This window comes from Odocoileus virginianus, chromosome 21 (genome assembly GCF_023699985.2).
Source record: "Odocoileus virginianus isolate 20LAN1187 ecotype Illinois chromosome 21, Ovbor_1.2, whole genome shotgun sequence".
Lineage (NCBI taxonomy): Eukaryota > Metazoa > Chordata > Mammalia > Artiodactyla > Cervidae > Odocoileus > Odocoileus virginianus.
The window spans coordinates 6,514,706-6,533,073 of record NC_069694.1 but is presented as its reverse complement, the minus strand read 5'-3'; the positions used below and the strand labels follow the sequence as shown (position 1 = coordinate 6,533,073).

Sequence of the window (18,368 nt, the reverse complement as noted above, 5' to 3'; positions counted from 1 at the left end):
GGGATTCCACTGAGGACCACAGAAAGGCTTGGTTGGAACTAGTAGTGCAGTTGGTAAAGAATCTGCCTGCTAATGCAGGAGATGCAAGTGACGCGGGTTCAATCCCTGGGTTGGGAAGATTCTTGGAGGAAGAAATGGCAACCCACTCCTGTATTCTGGCTTGGAAAATTTCATCGACAGAGAAGCCTGGTGGTGTACGGTTCATGGGGTCACAAACAGTTGAACACGGCTGAGCACGGATTCAGACTGTCATACAAGAATCATGGAATGTGATTTAAAGGCAAGAGAGCGCTCCTGGGTTGCTCAGAGAGTGGAAACTGTTTCTCCTGATCCCTCCTGACGGCTCTGTCCACACCTTCTCCCCATGTCTTTGAATCCCTAGCACCTGACTGGCTGGGGGCCAGAGGCCCGGGGGCATGTTCCAGCCCTGGGTGTTTTCAGGACTGGCCTGAAATATTCAGCTCTGGAAGGCAGCAGGTGCTTCTTCAATCTCCATAAGCCCCAGGAGAACTCAGAACAATGGCCTTCTCAGTCCTGGCAGCCTGGGCGACTCTCCTCAAGGCCACCTCCCTTCCATTTAAGTCCCTTTTTATTGAAGCCAGTTGAATGCTGCCTTATCTGCATTAAGGGGGCTTGGGCTGCTCCCGGCTACAATTAGATTTTTATGCCACCTGGGCATAGAAACTCACTTCATTTCCAGTGTTCCACCATTCTGTTAGATTTTTTTACTTTGAATTTCACAATTTTTCATCAGCAAACTATTAGATGAAAGAAAAACTATACGGGTACACGGAAGTAGAAAACAATTCTCGCTGAGATACACAAGAAAGTCCAGTGCAAGAGACGTGGTGACTTCACTGTGGGAAGCAAGTGTCTCAGCTCAAATCCCTGAAATTGTTCCCATAACTCCCCTTGCTGGCCAACGTGGAGAGTGACAAGAGACAGAAAATCGTCTGTATACTTCCTGCTATCCAAGATATTTCTTCCTCTTACTGCGTATCCAAAAACCTCAAAGTTAGAAAAGACAAAAAGGTCAGGTGGGGAAAAAAAAGATAAGAAAAAAAATCTAGTACGAGGGGACTAAAATCAATAGTTTTGTTTGCTATGTTTTTGAGGGGTCAGCTATTCCAGTGGGAAATGTAATGATGTGATCACTTTGAAGGAGAAGAAAGTGCCTTCCTCAGTATGAAAACTGCATGCCATTCACCCTCACTTATCTCATAAAAAAGAACATAAGTTACGTTGGACCAGATTTATATCTATAGCACCAGGGAGTCTAGCTTTTTCAAAGCCATGACATCCAGCTAATCTCAAGGTAGTGGGTGAAAATGAATTTTATTTATTGAATCTGGCACTAATCATGATGAATCACAAACACAAGAGTACCATGAATTCACTTATCTCACTGAAAAGACGTTTTTAATTCAGGCAGAAAATTCCTGTAACATATACATATTGAGAAATAACACTGGCACTCCACTCAATGTATTCAATCTCAGGGAAAGACGACATGGCAAATGTGGTCACCAAGTACATAGATTTTTGACAGTTAGACTCTTATTATTTTTTTCTTTAAAATTTCTTTTTCTGAGGTCAGAGGTGAGCAGGTGCCTGGCCCGTAGGGCCCTCCTGTCTGTCACATGTAGGAATGTGACCCAGAGCCCAACATGGTCTTCCAGAGTGGGGGACATCCCAGGAGGGGCCTGCTCCCCCCAACCCCTTCTCCGCCACACAGAGTGGCCTGCCCTGCGCCTGTCTGAGTCCTGGTGACATCTAAGTGACAAAACATGCAAACGTGGGAAATCCTCACCACTCAGTCAAGGCCACTTGGTTTGAATCTAGACAGTTATACTCTTTAGTATGTTTGGGAAGATGTAAACAGGTGTCAGCTAGGAAAACCCATTGTCATTTGATATTACATTTATATTTCATATGCCCTGAGTCTTGTCTTATGATAGCCAGTTTGTTCTTTCTTGAGGTTCTGCCAGTTAACAGTCCCATCACTAAGTCAGCTTCTGGTCATATCGCATAAACAATAATCTAGAAAGGATTTTCCTGCTGGTGGTTAGATTATTGTAAGAAAATAAGCTTAGCTGAAGGTTATTTAGAAATTTCACATTAACTCTCTGAAGTTCTCCCATGTTACTTAATACTTTTATGTTCTAATAATTTGCAAAATGATGTTCTCATGATTATTGCTGACCTAGAGTGATTATATATAGGACAGGATACTAGTCATTGTTCACTGGTGATGTGCATCAAAATGATGAGCAAAGATTTCTGATCACCCCCCCTAAAATGGTAAAAATCTGCCTATCCCTGCTTCGGTTTCTTTATCTTGTGTGGTTAATAATGCTGTTAGGCTCTTCCAGTGACACTGGGCACTGCAATCTTTAAAATATGATGTCTAAAATAGGGATGTGTGCGTGTGTGAGCTAAGTTGCTTCAGTCAAGTTCAGCTCTTTGCACCCCTATGGATCATAGCCCACCAGGCTCCTCTGTCCATGGGATTTTCCAGGCAAGAATAATGGAGTGGGTTGCCATGCCCTCCTCCAGGGGATCTTTCTGACCCAGGGATCGAACTCATGTCTCTGGTGTCTCCTGCACTGGTAAGAAAATCGTTTACCACTAGTGCCACATGTGAAGCCCAAAATAACACAAATATAACATTGGGTGGTTAGATGAAGCCAGAGTTTCATATAAGATTGAGGGACCTGGATCTGGATTCACATTCTAAAAGTGACATTGTCAAATGGGAGGACCAAGTTACAAAGGTGAGACCAGGCTACAAGAAGAGGTCCCAAAGCATATGATACCAGGAAAATACAACTCCTCCACCTTCTTCTTACCCATCACCTTCTATTTCCACCTCTCTCCCTGGTGGCTCAGATGATAAAGAATCCACCTGCAATGCAGGAGATGCAGGGTTTGATTTCTGGGTTGGGAAGATACCCTGGAGAAGGGTATGGCTACCCACTCCAACATTCTTGCCTGGAGAATGCCATCGACAGAGGAACCTGGTGGGCTACAATCCATGGGGTCGCAGAGTCGGACATAAGTGACTTTACACTTTCCCTTTCCCTTCACCATTTAGGCCCCATGGCCCATTTCTGCAGCTACTTTCTGTAAACAGCTTTGTCATCCTTTCTGCATTAGTTCTTCCATCACAACTGCCAGGCAAAAGACTGGCTCTGGATCAAACCACTTATCCCCATCTCTGCTGAGCTCCCCAGGTGGCTTAGTCTGCAGGAGAAATACAACCGCACGGATTGATTCCACTGAAGACTAACGGTCTCCAACCTGAGTTGGTCCCTCAATACAGCCTGGTAGTCATTTCATATTTCCTCGATGGCTCTCTCTCTCTGCCATGCTTCATAGGATTCAACTTCTATTCACTTTCCTCAAACCTCTGACATTAGCATGAAATCTGTCTTCTTATCCAACAGAGAAGACAGTGACGTTTAGATGGGAGTTCTTTGTCTTTCCTGCCCGCCAGGGGTGTGATAGTAGATGCCTAATAACTGATAATCTGCAGGGTGGGATGCGGGGGAGTTCTGATTTGTAATGTTGCCAACTTCCATGGGATAAATATTCCCATTATAACTGAATCCAAGCTATCAGTATAAGTTAACCAGATCTCAAAATACCTGAAAATTTAACAACTGGCTCCTGTTAGCTAGTAGAAGCTGGCTCCAGCACACATTGCCTGAAGCTCAGAAACTTAAATGCATCCAAAATATCCTCTCCTTTCCTCTCAGTAACAATGAAAGAGCTGTCTGTCCTTTTCTCCTATCTGAAGTGAATGTCTCCTGCCTTCTGTAATACCTTTTTCCATCTCTCAAAAACTCAAATCATATCATGTCAGTTGCCTCCTTTAAAACTTGTGATGGTTCTCCATTGTTTAGGGGATAGAATTGAAACTCCCTGATATGACCTACGAGTCTCTGTGTAGTCGTTCTGACTCCCATCCCAGGTTTCTCTCTGCTTCCCCTGGTCCCATTGATCTAATTTTTTCTCAGATTCCTTAACATGCCATGAGGTGTTTCATCTCTGAGCCTTTGAATATTTATTTGGCTGGGAACACCATAACTTACTTCCTGCTGCCTCCCATCCTTCTGCCTCTGACTAACTCTTACTCATTATTAGAAGTTACTTCCTGAATAAATGCCACTGACTTTGCTTCCTTCACCACTCCCACTGTTTCATTTAACACACTGTACTGCAATGATTGTTTTACTTGTCTATCTCCTTCATAAATAAATCTCCATGAGGGCAGGAACTGTGTCTAGTCCCGTTACCATCCCATTGATTTTAATCATGAAACCCCATATTCATTAACAGTCACTCCTTATCCACTCCCCACCCCAGCCCCTGGCAAACATTGACCTACTTTCTTTCTCTATCAAATTCATCTCTCTCAGCAAGTTCACAGCGACAAGTATTGAGCCTGGACCTAACTTTAAAAAAAAAATAGATGTTTAGGGGAACTTAAAAAAAAAAATTAATCAATTAAGTAGGCTGCAGCAAGTCTCAGTCATAGTCTGAGGGCCTCTCTAGGTGCAGAGGTGCCTGAGTTTAGTTGCCCCAACGCATGTGGAATCTTACTCCCCCGACCAGGGATCAAACCCCTAACCCCTGCATTGCAAGGCGGATTCTTAACCTCTGGACCACCAGGGAAGGTCCCTAGCTACTAACTTTTGAAATAAGAATATTAAGATAGTGACTAATGGCAAATTAGAAGCATTCTTGTGTTTTATTTTCCTTAACTTGGAAAGGATGCCTACTCATGCAAGGAGGCAGGTCATAAGATGACCTACAGTTTTTAAGGAAGGATGCATTGCTCAGTTTCTCGTCTACTTCTTTGATCAATTTATAGAATTTTCAATTTCACGAATGTTGGTTTCTGCTCCCAGAAGTGAAAGCTCTCGTTTAAAACCTCCTGTTCTGCCATGGCTGCTCCTCAGGTCCCTTCCTTCTGCCCAGAGTCCTCTCTGTTCTATAAACATGAGTTTCTTCCACTCTGATCTCATGAAACTTGGATGCCTATGAGTTAACTATTTTAAAACTTGTTGTACACACAATGTTTTACTGTTCCCATTTAAAGCCTGTCTTTTAAGAATTGTTTTAGATGTTTTGTTTTCAGAAATATGTAATGATAAATAATAGTGAAAATATAATAAACATTAATGTAAAGGAAACGTGTATCTTATATTATTTGTAGGAATGATTTGAAGCCTAGATGAAGGGTCCCTTCCTCAAAAGAAGATTTTGAGGAATCTTCTAGTGGATTTATTTTTTCCAGGTCCCTGGGGGCACAGCCAACATGAGACCAGTGGGTCCAAGACTTGCCCAACTCACACAGGAAGTGTGCTAGAAGTCTCATTTACTTCTGGTTCAGCCTGACCCTAAGAGTATAACCTTTTGGGCTCTCAGCCTACTGTGGGAATGGTCTCTTACTAGACTTTGCATCTTCTGTAGACCCAGTGCTTTCATTTCTGACCTCCTCATCAATCAAAGCCATCTCAATGAAGTTTCAGATTTGCGGGGATCAACAAATGCTCTCAGAGTAAAAGCAGATTCTGTATTCTGATCACCTTTATTGGTTCCTGCATTAGCTTTAGCCTTTTGATTCTCGACTATTTTGAAGCATCCAGTTACTGTTTTCATATTTTTCCAGGAATATTTTTTTTCCTATGAGAACACTGATCTGAAAAACCTTGCCCACCATTACAGGAAATGAAAATTCACCCACACCCACCCAAACTCTTTAAAGAGGAAATAGAACCAGAGGAAACCAAACAGAGTCTATGAAAAGCAGCAGGTCCTTCAAGTGTACTGTGTGGCACTGTGCAGAGCAGAAAGGTGAGAAGTGAGGGGACCACAGACCACAAAGCGAGTGTATGCAATTGTGGTGAATGAAGACGAGAGACTCCTAGAAGCCTCTGGGCGCAAGAGAATTTTAAATAGTGAGGATTATTTATTTATCTATACTTTTAAAAAATAGTGACAAATTTAAATGAGCTACTTTAGACCCCCTTAAATGGTTGGGAGAACGAAGAGAAAATCTCTATTTTGGCTGACTTCTTTCAAACAATAGCATTCTATGGTTGTGCTACAGAAATCACTGCTTTACCAACCTTACATATACTTGTTTACTACAGCTGATTAAGAGAGTGAAAAGGGCGAACACAGAGCGAGGGAGAGAGGAGCAGAGGTGCCAAGAGCAAGGCTGTGAAGACACTCATTGTATCAGGAGAATTAGTACCTGTTTCATGAAAGAGAGGGGGCCTCAATGAAGCATTACCTCTGTCCTGTTGAAGCTCATTGTCCAGTGACAGGCGAAAAGAATATATCATCAAAGAATCTGAATACAGTCTAGATCTAATCAAGTTTTATTGAGCATCAGCTAAGTGCCAGATGATTTCTAAGAAAGGAAAAAAGCAACCCCTGACATCCATCAAGTGACCTTAAACTTTTAGCTAGACTTGCGTGTGTTCTGAAGCTGGCCTGGAGCTCATTGCTAGGTCAAGTTATTCTCCTTTGGATATATACCACTTCACAAAACACCCAAATCAGTCAAGGCCGCTCTGGGATCATGAGCAAGTGAGACAAAACAAGACAACTTCTTAATTTTGTCTAAGCATGGACAAAAACAAAGTCACTCTACAACCCACAAGATACCAGACGGCTGTTTTCCCAGCTCACAGGGCTCAGCACTGCTTCTTTACCACTCTACCCTCCCCTATGGGGCTCCCCTGGTGGTTCAGATGGTAAAGAGTCCACCGGCGATGTGGGAGACCTGGGTTTGATCCCTGGGTCGGGAAGATCCCCTGGAGGAGGGCATGGCAACCCACTCCAGTACTCTTGCCTGGAGAATCCTCATGGACAAAGGAGTCTGGCAGGCGGGCCACAGTCCACGGGTTGGCAAGAGTTGGACATGATTGAGCGACTAAGCACACAGCATACAGCCTCCCTTATAAACAAATTTCAAGTTATCCAGTCATTAATTGTCCCTGCGTTCTAACAGCACGCAATCCAGAGGAAACCCTGTTTCATCGGATCATCCCACAAACCGTCCAACCACAGCCCAAATCCTGTAATAGGTCCTTTCCTCCTACTGAGAGGCCTCCCTCCAGCCCTGGCATGCATTCTGCCTTACTGCAATGAGTGATAAACCCAGCTTGTCCAGCAGGTGTGTTCCTAGCTTTGGCTGGAGGGCATCACCATTTCAAATATACTATTTAATGCCATGTTCAAAACAAGAGCATAAGCCTGAATTTACAGATGATTTTAAGACTCCTGAAAGTCAATTTAATCCAGAACTACAAACAGAATGAGACAAACAGGTATTTCAATATAAGTTGTTTGAATGCATGTCACTATCTCAAATGACTGAAGACAAGATAGTGAGGGAAAAAAGTGTCCAAAACAGACAAAAGACTTTTTTCCCTCACCCTCCTTAACTACTATTTTCATGAAGCGATATCTCCCTCTTGTGATATTTTATAACACGGGTTTTTAATAGTTTGAATTTTGCAACTATAGGCAATTATTCGAATGCTACCAAGATTTAAGAGAATACATTTTCTAGATATTTGCCCCATAGGCAAAGTAAAATTGAGCCATTCAATTAAAAACTATAGTTTATGAAGAAAGAAATGTCTTTTATTGTCACCTACTTTTTTTCCCTTGAGAGACAACCCTATTGCCTTCTTTTACTTTAAAATAAATGACCTTTCTTAAGATGACTAAGGACCACATAAGATATATTGGTTGTCTCTATGTCAAAGACAGGAGTGAGAGAAATTTTTACTGGAAATTCTCTTGTATTTAAAAAAAAAAATTAAAACCATGTGAATAAATTACCAATTAAACACAAAATGTTAAAGGTTAAAAATAAAATATATATGTATACCCTTTTACTTTTTAAAAGATAAGTGGAACTTGCAACAGGTATTACAGAAAATAAGATGAATTCTCTTTTGGTTTTCCATTTTTCAGCTATAATTGACCCAGATTCCTTTTCTTAAAAATTTAAAAAATTTTAAGCCACACCATGCCACATTTTAGTTCCCCAACCAGGGATTAAACCATGTTCCCGCATTGGGAGTGTGGAGTCTTAACCACTAGACCACCAGGGAAGTCCCCTAGATTCTTTAAATATGAGACTGCAGCAGCAGGAAAGAAATACACAGACTAGGAAAAACTCAAGTGAAAAATAACAGAGACAGATAAAAATACAACAGAGGAAGACAAACACATCATGCTGGAGCATGTGAATATAGCAATGAATACCTTGGCTCAGACAGTAAAGAATCTGCCTGCAATGCGGGAGATCCAGGTTTGATCCCTGGGTTGGGAAGATCTCCTGGAGAAGGGAACGGCAACCCACTCCAGTGTTCTTGCCTGGAGAATTCCATGGACAGAGGAGCTTATCAGGCTAAAGTCCATGGGTTGCAAATAGTCAGACATGACTGAGCAACTAACACACACACACATTCCTAAATAATCATACTATCTGAATTTCAAGACAACCTTTTCTGGATCACTTAAAAGAGAATAATTATAAACTTAAAACAAAGTAGTGTTGGAATATGAAGCAAGTACTGCCCTGACATATTTATGCTAAAATAATTATTTGTAGTTTATCTGAAATTCAAATCTAACCGAAGTGAAAGAAAGTAAAAGTCACTCAGTCTGTCTGACTCTTTGCCACCCCATGGACTATATAGTCCATGGAATTCTCAAATTTAACTGAGCATTTTGTGAATTATCTGGCAACTCTATTCTTTAAAAAAGTCAGACAGCTCATCAATTTACCAGCAGATGGCTCCCTAAATCTAGTTTTAAATAGTACACTCAAACCTAGTGAGGAGTCCTTGTTTTAGGCTTTTTATTGTTATGAGTGTTTACTCATTTGATCGGTCTGTTGTGGGTGGGTTACTTTGTTGGGGGGTGGGGATATGAGAATTTTTACTTAGTTATATGAAAACATAAAATATCCCTTCCAGCCATTTCATATGATTCTTCATAATCCTTAACTTTAGAATTAAAATGAAAACAAAATTCATTTTTAATATCTTTCTTTTATATTTGCTCAAGCATTTAAACGCTAAGGTTTAATGCAATTTCAGTGTAAAGTGACTCTGACATTTCACAAAGAAATTTCATACCAATTAAAATTATGTATCCTGAACTTTAGGGCAAAGATCTCCATGAAAACTAAACTTTTACCTCTTTCATGCAGTCTGATTTGCTAGAATAGTCTAGCATTGAGTCTCTCTGGATTCCTCCATGATTCAGTGGTAAAGAATCCACCTGCAATGCAGGAGACGTGGATTCAATCTCTGCATCAGGAAGATCCCCTGGAAAAGAAAATGGCAACACACTCCAGTATTCTTGCCTGGAAAATCCCATGGATAGAGGAACCCATGGATAAAGAAAGCTGAGCGCCAAAGAATTGATGCTTTTGAACTGTGGTGTTGGAGAAGACTCTTGAGCATTCCTTGGACTGCAAGGAAGATCCAGCCAGTCCATCCTAAAGGAAATCAGTCCTGAATATTCACTGGAAGGACTGATGCTGAAGCTGAAACTCCAATACTTTGGCCACCTGATGCGAAGAACAGACTCATTGGTAAAGACCTGGATGCTGGAAAAGACTGAAGGCAGGAGGAGAAGAGGGTGACAGAGGATGAGATGGTTGGATGGCATCACTGACGCGATGGGCATGAGTTTGAGTAGGCTCTGGGAGTTGGTGATGGACAGGGAAGCCTGGTGTGCTGCAGTCCATGGGGTCGCAAAGAGTCAAGACACGACTGAGCAACACAACTGAACTGAACTGAGAGGATCCTGATGGGCCACAGTCCATAGAGTTTCACTGAGGCACAAGCTCTGTTTTTTAAACTTATTTATACTTTTTTAAAAAATTGAAGTATAGTTGATATATCAGTTACATGTGTACAATGTAGTGATTCACAATTTTAAAAGGTTATATTTCACTTAATGAAAGTCACTCAGCTGTGTCCAACTTGCAACTCCATGGACTATACAGTTAATGGAATTCTTCAGGCCAGAATACTGGAGTGGATAGCCTTTCCTTTCTCCAGGGGATCTTCCCAACCCAGGGATCGAACCCAGGTCTCTCTCATTGCAGGCAGATTCCTTACCAGCTGAGCCACAACGAAAGCTCAGGAATACTGGTGTGGGGTGGCCTATCCCTTCTCCAATGGATCTTCCTGACCCAGGAATCAAACCAGGGTCTCCTGAATTCCAGGTGGATTCTTTACCAACTGAGCTATCAGGGAAGTATATTCCATTTATCATAAAATGTTAACTATATTTTCCATGTTGTATAATATATCCTTGTAGTTTATTTTATATGTAATAGTTGATACCACTTCATACATGCTGTACTGTGACCTAAAATACATATCCAATGCTCCCAATGAAATCATTGATTCAATGGAATTTTTTGACATGCCACAAATTTACTAACATTTTGCAAATGCCAGAAGAGTGTATTGAGATATTCAAGTATGTTTTCTAAGAAAAACATATTATAGAAACAACTGTTATCTTAAAGTCTAGTTTGTTTGATAATAGTATAGCCAGTCTCTGAGGCTCTCTTGGTTCTATTTTGCAAGGCTAGTTTCCCATCCTTTCACTTTCAGTCCACTTGAATCTTTGAATCTAAACATGTCTTTTGCAGCCAGCTTACAGTTGAACTTTTAAATCCATTTTACTAACCCCTTTACATTTAATGTAAATACAGATTAGGTAGAATTTATATCAACCATTTTCATATTTGTTTTCTATATGTTGTATATCTTTGTTCTTTTATCCTTCCATTTCTGCACTTTTTGTCAAAATAAACTTTTAAATGGATATTTTCAATAGATATTAAGTAAATATTAAAATATATATTTAAATATCTTTCCCCTATAAACTGCCAATCTTTTCAGTCTCAATAAATCCTTCCCCACTCAGTTTTTTCTTAGTAAATAAATCACAGACTTGAACATGCACGCATTCCAAGTTGCTTCAGTCATGTCCAACTCTTTGTGACCCCAAGGACTGCAGCCCACCAGGCTCCTCTGGCCATGGGATTCTCCAGGCAAGAACACTGGAGCGGGTGGCATGCCCTCCTCCAGGGGATCTTCCCAACCCAGGGATTGAACCTGTGTCTCCTGTAGGCAAATTCTTTACCTCTTAGCCACCAGGGAAGCCTGATTTGAACATGTCAAAGAACAAATAGAAAGAATGAAGAGATTTGCCTAGGATTACGCAACTAAACGGCAACTCACTCCAGAATTTTTGCCTGGAAAATCCCATGGACAGAGGAGCCTGGAGGCTACAGTCCATAGGGCTGTAAAGAGTTGGACACGGCTGAGTGACTGAACACACACACACATTAAGACTAAAATCAGGTCTTCTGACTCTGGTTTCAAAGTCCCACTACCACTGTGCCATTGCTGCTGCTGCTAAGTCGCTTCAGTCGTGTCCGACTCTGCGCGACCCCATAGACGGCAGCCCACCAGGCTCCCCCGTCCCTGGGATTCTCCAGGCAAGAACGCTGTGCCATTAGATCCTTCTAATTCTTTTTTGATCAATTTCAAATTACTTGCATTTTCTTCCTCTTATTTCAGAGACAGCACTGTTTCTCTAATTCTTGAACTCAAATCTCTTAGTATGGTATTTCCCCAAGTATGGGGTCAGTATCATCAAAAGTACGAGAAATGATTTGAAGGGATATGCCAATCTAGTGTTGAAAACACACACACACAATGAGAAAGTTGCTTTATCCAATTCTCTTTTATTCCCTCTGTCAAGGAGAAAAGTGTCGTTTATACTAGTGTTTAACACCCTGCTAACATTGCCCATCTTCCTTTTTCTTCTCTTTCTTCTTTTTTTCTATTAAGGCACATAGGCTTAGTTGCTCTGTGGCATGTGGGATCCTCCTGGATCACAGATTGAACCCCTGAATCCTGCATTGGCAGGAAGATTCTTTACCACTGAGTCACCTAGAAGCCCACCCATTTTCCTTTTTAACCAAGAACAGTCAATCTCAAGCCTGGAGCTTTGGTACAACCATTTCTAACTAGAATTTAATAGTGTTATTTTGCTTTTGTTGTGGTTATTTTCATTTATGGCAAATGACTATGATTTTCCATGCACAAGTTTTCTATTTAAGAAAAACCATGATTCTGAGTTAAAATAAAATACTGGGTAAGTAATATAAATGGTAGTATATGAATATGTAAAAATAATTCATGAATGTGGTGTTTGAATGACTAACTCTGGGAAACTACTGTATGCCTGAAATTTATTACAATGGTTGTCTGTTGTAACCCTTGTTTCTCTTGGGCCACAAGAACAATCAAGGGCTAGGGTTACAAGTCTCCCGAATCCTCTTTTCCTCTTGCGTCTTAGGTAACAAACTCCTCCTTAGTTGCTGTTGTCATTTTTGGCTTCTAAATCTCAAAGTTATTCCTAATGGCACTTTTGCTCAATTGGACTTTTGTTCTTTTTCACTTGCCTACCCTTCAATACTCTTTGCTCCATCTCAGTTTTCTGCTGCTTCCAAATTAAGGAAGATTTCCCCATCCCTCTGCAAACGGTTATGGCTCTTCTGCTTAATCTTTGACTGTCTCATGGTAAAGAACCCACGATCATATTTTGATTTTTCCCAGACGGATCTTTGCATTTCCTTTTCAAGTTGCTTGGGACAAGTTTCCATAACGACTAGGAAAGGAAACACTTGAATAATGCAAAATATTCCTTCACATCGACACTCACACAGCATCAGAGGATTGATGCTCTTTACCTCAGAGTGAGTTTCCTGCCTTCTTGGGTTATCTATTCCTCCTCTGGAATGGGCTATTTCAGCATCTATCAGCTCTAAAGTTCAGAGTTGGGAAAAGCTGAGGTCCAGGCTGGAACACTAGATAGCTGTGTCAAATAAAAAAGAATAAGGGAAAGAATTATTGTACCAAAAAAAAAAAAAAAATCAGTAGTACTATTTCTCAGTAGCCATAATGATAAATTGTGTTGTGATGTTTAAGAACATAAGTTAAAATCCTTTGTTTCATACACTTTTTACATTTCTATAACAAGTTGCAGTGGAACTGAGCACAACTTTTTATGCCCAGATCAAACTGAAGCATGAGCAAATGTGTTTTTTGTTTTTTTTTAATTTATTTATTTTAATGAAAGGATAATTGCTTTACAATATTGTGTTGATTTCTGCCATACATCGACATGACTCAACCATGGGTTTATTATTGTATATTAACGCATATATATGGAATCTAGAAAGATGGTACGGATGAACCTATTTGCAGGGCAGCAAAGGAGATGCAGACATTGAGCAAATGTTTTTTGAATACCTACTTGACTAACATACAGAAGCTGCTCTGATTCAAATACAAGGAATGTTAATTTACAAATATTTAAAAATACTCTACCCCCTGGGGAAAGAAAATCACTCCTTTAAGTTCCTTTTGCAGAAAGCTCCAGGTAACTAACCTTTAATTTTCTACATCATCTCTGACTTAATGTTCTGATCATACTACAGAGTGCAATTTAAACAAAGGCTGGATTTTTTTCATACTCGCTTTCACAACAGCTGAATCCACATACCTATCGCTCTGGTTACTTTTGTAGAGTGCTCACTGAGATTTGATATGCTTCCCTCTAGTCCTCCCCTCCAATACTTTATGTCCACAATGAGCCCGTAAACCAGGACTGAAGGTAAGGAGGCAGGATTAGAGTAAATAGTAACCACGAATTCACTAACCCACAACTGCTGGCCTAAGCTTTACTTTGGGGATAAAGACTCTCCTTAAATCTCGTTTTCAACAGTGAGTTGTCACATTGATATATCATTAAAACAAACAAACAAAAAACCAAACAAGAGCTACTCAAACTATATTTTGAAAGACAATAGTATTTTAAAGTTTATAGATAGCTTTTTATCTCACATTTTCCACAGATCATACTGTGTACTGTGTGATGCATAATAAAATATACCATGACCCCTAAAGACACCTTCATATTTGTAATCTGTGCATGTGAAAGAGTGATATTTTGCTCTTTCTGGGAATAAAAAGATATAACAAAACTTAAAAGACACAATAGAACTTTTTAGAGTGTGTGTATTGTTTGGGTTGTGCAAGTAAGGATGGCAGAAGTGGGGAGTACAGAGACACACATAAATATATACAATAAAAAATACAGTGTTTCAAAATACAAGTATACTTATCCATTAATTTCCTGAGGGTAAGGTCCCCGATCATTCTATAAATTTTTTTTTTAAACTTCAAGACTGAGGAAAGTGTGAGGCACGTGATAAGAATTTAATATACATCTGATAAATGAATGAAAGCATATATGCATGCAAAAAATATTATAGGAACATAAAGTAGGGGAGACTACACATTGAGATTAATGGGAGTGAGTGAAATGGTGGGTGATGGGGTCAGGGCAAACAGATTTGTAGAAAATTGCTACTAATAGTTCCCCAATATCCATTCTCCCCTTCTTAACAATAGAGGGGGAAAGGAGGAATTAACTATTGAGCTACTACTTTCCAGACAATCTTGACATACATCATTCCACTAAATACTCACAAACCTCCTCAAAGGCAGCATTATTATACAGTCCGCCTTATAGGTCCAGAAACTGAAGCTCAGGGATGTAAGGACTTGCCTAAGGTTACACAGATAATAAACTTACCAAATGCCAAAGTCTAGCTCTTCCTGTTTAACACATGGAGAAAGAACCAGTGAACACAATTTAGAATCTCTTGAGTGACCATACTGATCTTAGTTACATAAATTATGCTTCTTTTCCAGATTGGACCACTTCTACAAAGAAGACAAACCAAATTTGAGATTCTCAACCAGCAGCAAATAAGGTATTTACTCAAGTGTATTTATCACACTTCTTGCTGAATTTGGGGCTTGCACTTGCAAGATTTTCCTGTGACTTTGATCTCAGTCCAAAATGAAGAACTTCATTCAACTTGCAGGCTTTGGTTTTTGCTTCATATAGAAAATGGAGACCAAGTATCTAGCAGATGTTTCTTTCTTTTAAGTAGATATTAGCATCTATTTTATTTTCAATAAAATAAAATCTTATTTTAAAAATGATTTCATGATTTTTTTCACTTAAAACTTGAAACATAATTTGTCAAGTTGCACAATCCAACGCCCATTTCTGTTTTAAAATCTAGGACTTTTTTAAACCAGGCAAGAAATGTGAAGTACATATATGTTACTTTTCATCACATGATCTTTATATATTCATATTTGCATTTGTTCATTGAATCTTACCGTAAGAAAAATTTGAGAGCACACAGAAAAGCTGTAGCTATTAGGACTGGCATTTAAGTCATTAGACTATTAGACCTATTGAAGTCTGTTGGAGAAGTTTCAAAGCAGCAATACAAATGGTATAGAGTAGAGGAAAAAAGCAATCTCTTCTTTTTCTCCAGTTTTAGAACAGGCACTTTGGAGATAGGTTAACAGGCAATCAATGAAAAGCTTAAGATGCACGTAAATTTAAATCTCAGTCATTTGGTTTTTATTCTAGAAATTAAAGTATTTTTCCACTACCTTTAAGACTGAGCGCAGCTGGTTTTTCCTTGGTGAGTTAGGATGCAGACTTCTCTCCAGGACACTCAAAAATTAAAGTAGCCATATTAAAACCCTTTGGGGGAACTTTATACATATCCCCAGCTCCATTCAATACGTTCAGGGGTGTGAATTTGTTGTTTGTAGGCCCATTTCAGCAACATCTTTCTTTGCAGGCAACTCCTGGGAAGGAGGCTGGCACGTCTTTACAGAACTTGCCCTGGAAGGCTTCACCCGTGGCTCGCGGGTAAAGAATCTGCTTGCAATTTAGGAAAACAGAAGACGGGGTGGGGGTTCCATCCCTGGATTGGGAAGACCCCCCTGGAGAAGGAAATGGCAGCTCTCTCCGGTACAGTATTCTAGCCTGGAGAATTCCACGGACAGAGGAGCCTGGAGGGCCGCAGTCCATGGGGCCACAAAGAGTCCACCACGGCTAAGCGCGCGCCGTCAGTCCTAGAAGGGGCCATCTAATGTGATATCTGTGGTATCTACTGTTCTAAAAAGCGTGGAAACACAGTCGACTCGTCAGTTTTTTTACCTTTTTTTTTTCTTCAATAGTTCTACACTGAGCCGTTTAACATTTCCTGCGTGCCCGCTAACCCGCTAAACTGGGTGCTGTCAGCAACACAAAATTCTTGCTTTCAAGGAAATCACAGGGGACGAGTTGGAGAAGAAGGGTCCCTTGTGATCGATTCTGGGGAAGTCGAGGATCTCCAAGCAGTCCGATCATGCAGGGCCCTCCCACCTGAGGAGGGGCAGGCACAGGTGTCCGGGGTGAGAGAGCAGGAGCAACTCCGGAAAGAAAGGAAGCGCCGCCAAATCCCGCGGGAACTGCCCTCTGGCAGCGTTCCTCCCCCCGCCGCGCCCTTGGTTGCCACGGAGACCCGGGTCGCGGGCCGGCTGACTGCGGCAGACGGGGGAGGCCTACCTTTCCGCGGCCGGAGCCGGCGGGCCCACCAGCCTCGTGCTCCACCCGGCTCAGCTGCCGCCTTCGTGGAGACGACCGCGCGGGCGGGCGAAGCCCTGAGGCGCATCCTCCCTCAGGAACCCGAGCGAAGCGAGAGCCGGGGGTCGCGACCCCCCTGCCCCGACCCCGGCGGGTGGGAGAAGCTCATTTGAACCAAACTGCCTGCGCGACCGCCGTGGCAGCCCAGTAGTCCCGGGGCCGCCGAGGGCGCTGTGTGAGATACCAGCCACCGGTGCCCGAAGTGCTGCCGCGGCTGCCGCGTCTCTGTTCCCAAAGCCCCGGGGAACATCCGCCCTCTGGGGTAAGGGAGGACTCGCGGGAGCCAGTGAAAGCAGCGCCCGAGGGGCCGCAGGTGCGGCTCTTGGGGGAGCGCTGCACCCAAACGGGCCTCGGTTAAGGTCTCGTCGCTTCGGAGGCCATTCGGAGCCGTCTCCACCCCTCTCCCTTTGTGAGTGTGTGGAGGTTTCCCGGCTCGAAGTAAGGGATGCTCGGGGCGGCCAGGGAATGCCGCCGCTTAGTCTCTAGGGCCACACGAGGTGGGTCACCAAGTGTGGTCTTGCGGAAATAGTGGTTTAAGCGGGATAATCTTTTGTTTTCACAGAGACGATGCTTGAACAGGGAAAACCCTTTCCCGGAACATCTGAGCTGTAATTCAAGCTTGAGTTACCTGGGACAGTCAGGGGGGCAAACATGTTTAACTCCGCAAATGAACTGGAGGTTTTGGAAGAAACAACTGCGGAGATCTCCCAGCTCTCTTCGCTGGCACTGGCAGGGGACCCACCATGCAGCGACAACAGCTCAACTGGTTCACCCGAAAAAACTGGCTATCCGGACTCCGTTTACATCCTGGCAGCAAATATTTTTCAGGGCATTAGACTCGAAAAGTCACCAGAGAAAGCCTTAATAAAGTATGGGAATGAGCCCCTGCCGTCCTCAACCGAATCCGAGGATGAATCCTTTCAGCGTTTGTCCTATGAGTTGGCTTTCAGTGCACTTAAGTGTGAGTAGTACCGGTTTTGACAGCCCTAAACGAGAATAATGAGAGAATTTGTGAGGTGCATCGAACCTCCTCCTCGCACCCTCACACACATACACCAGGTTTTGTTTTTAGACTTCTGAATATCTTTGGTCCGTTGCAGATGTCAAGCCTTTAAGGAGAGTTTCCAAAACAATCTCTTTCAGTCAGATATGTTTTCCACTGTAGATTTCCCTGTGCTTAGGTGGGTCAAAATTAAGATGATCGTTTTCACTGTCATTTGCTTTGTTTAGTTTTAAAAGCTTGTAAATTTATTCTTCCAAATTTTTGTCGAAATCCCTTTTAATTTGCCTCCAGGATTTGAGGTGTAATATTTCAGATTTCTTCGATGGTGCGTAATTATCAACTTTTGAGTATGGAGTTGATTCCAGTACAGAACCAAATATTTTTACTATGAGAGCAGTCAAAGGGCCTGGAGACAGGTTTTAGTACTAGCTATCAACTGTAATACAGTATAAACTAAAGTTTGTGTTGATTTGTATACTGACTGAAAAGAAGTTCCAGAAATGTTTGGAGTATTAGCAACATGGCTAAAATGATAAAACTTCCTAAAGAGACACCTAGAAAGGGCATTACATGCATCATTTACTTACTGTTAGTACTTATTGGGCCTTGGACATCCTTGCTCAGAGTTGGTTAACAATTGTTCAGTTGAATTAAAATGTCCCATTAATTACTCAGCTATAAATGTGTGTTTTTGGTTGTCTGCAGACATGATATAGCTCATCTCTGA

General features: G+C 41.6%; 1 protein-coding gene and 1 long non-coding RNA gene across 7 annotated transcripts in view; one reads left to right on the top strand and one right to left on the bottom strand.

Moving 5' to 3' along the window:
* NSUN7 (NOP2/Sun RNA methyltransferase family member 7) overlaps positions 1–18,368 on the top strand; it is a 66,964-nt gene that overhangs the window by 5,575 nt on the left and 43,021 nt on the right. For 3 of the 5 annotated variants that reach the window (XM_020878956.2, XM_020878951.2, XM_070451977.1), the window contains exons 2-4: positions 14,853–14,914; positions 15,809–16,900; positions 17,201–17,599. In XM_020878956.2, the coding sequence (XP_020734615.2) occupies positions 17,290–17,599 (310 nt within the window). In that variant the 5' untranslated portion in view covers positions 14,853–14,914; positions 15,809–16,900; positions 17,201–17,289. The other 2 variants (XM_020878954.2, XM_020878952.2) reach the window with 2 other exon arrangements.
* Positions 1–18,368, bottom strand: part of LOC139030196 (uncharacterized) — a 68,332-nt gene that overhangs the window by 33,376 nt on the left and 16,588 nt on the right. The window contains exon 2 of one of the 2 annotated variants that reach the window (XR_011482479.1): positions 12,824–12,948. This is a non-coding gene — a long non-coding RNA (uncharacterized lncRNA). Of the gene's footprint in view, positions 1–11,792; positions 12,949–18,368 lie in introns of those variants that run through there. The other variant, XR_011482478.1, reaches the window with a different exon arrangement.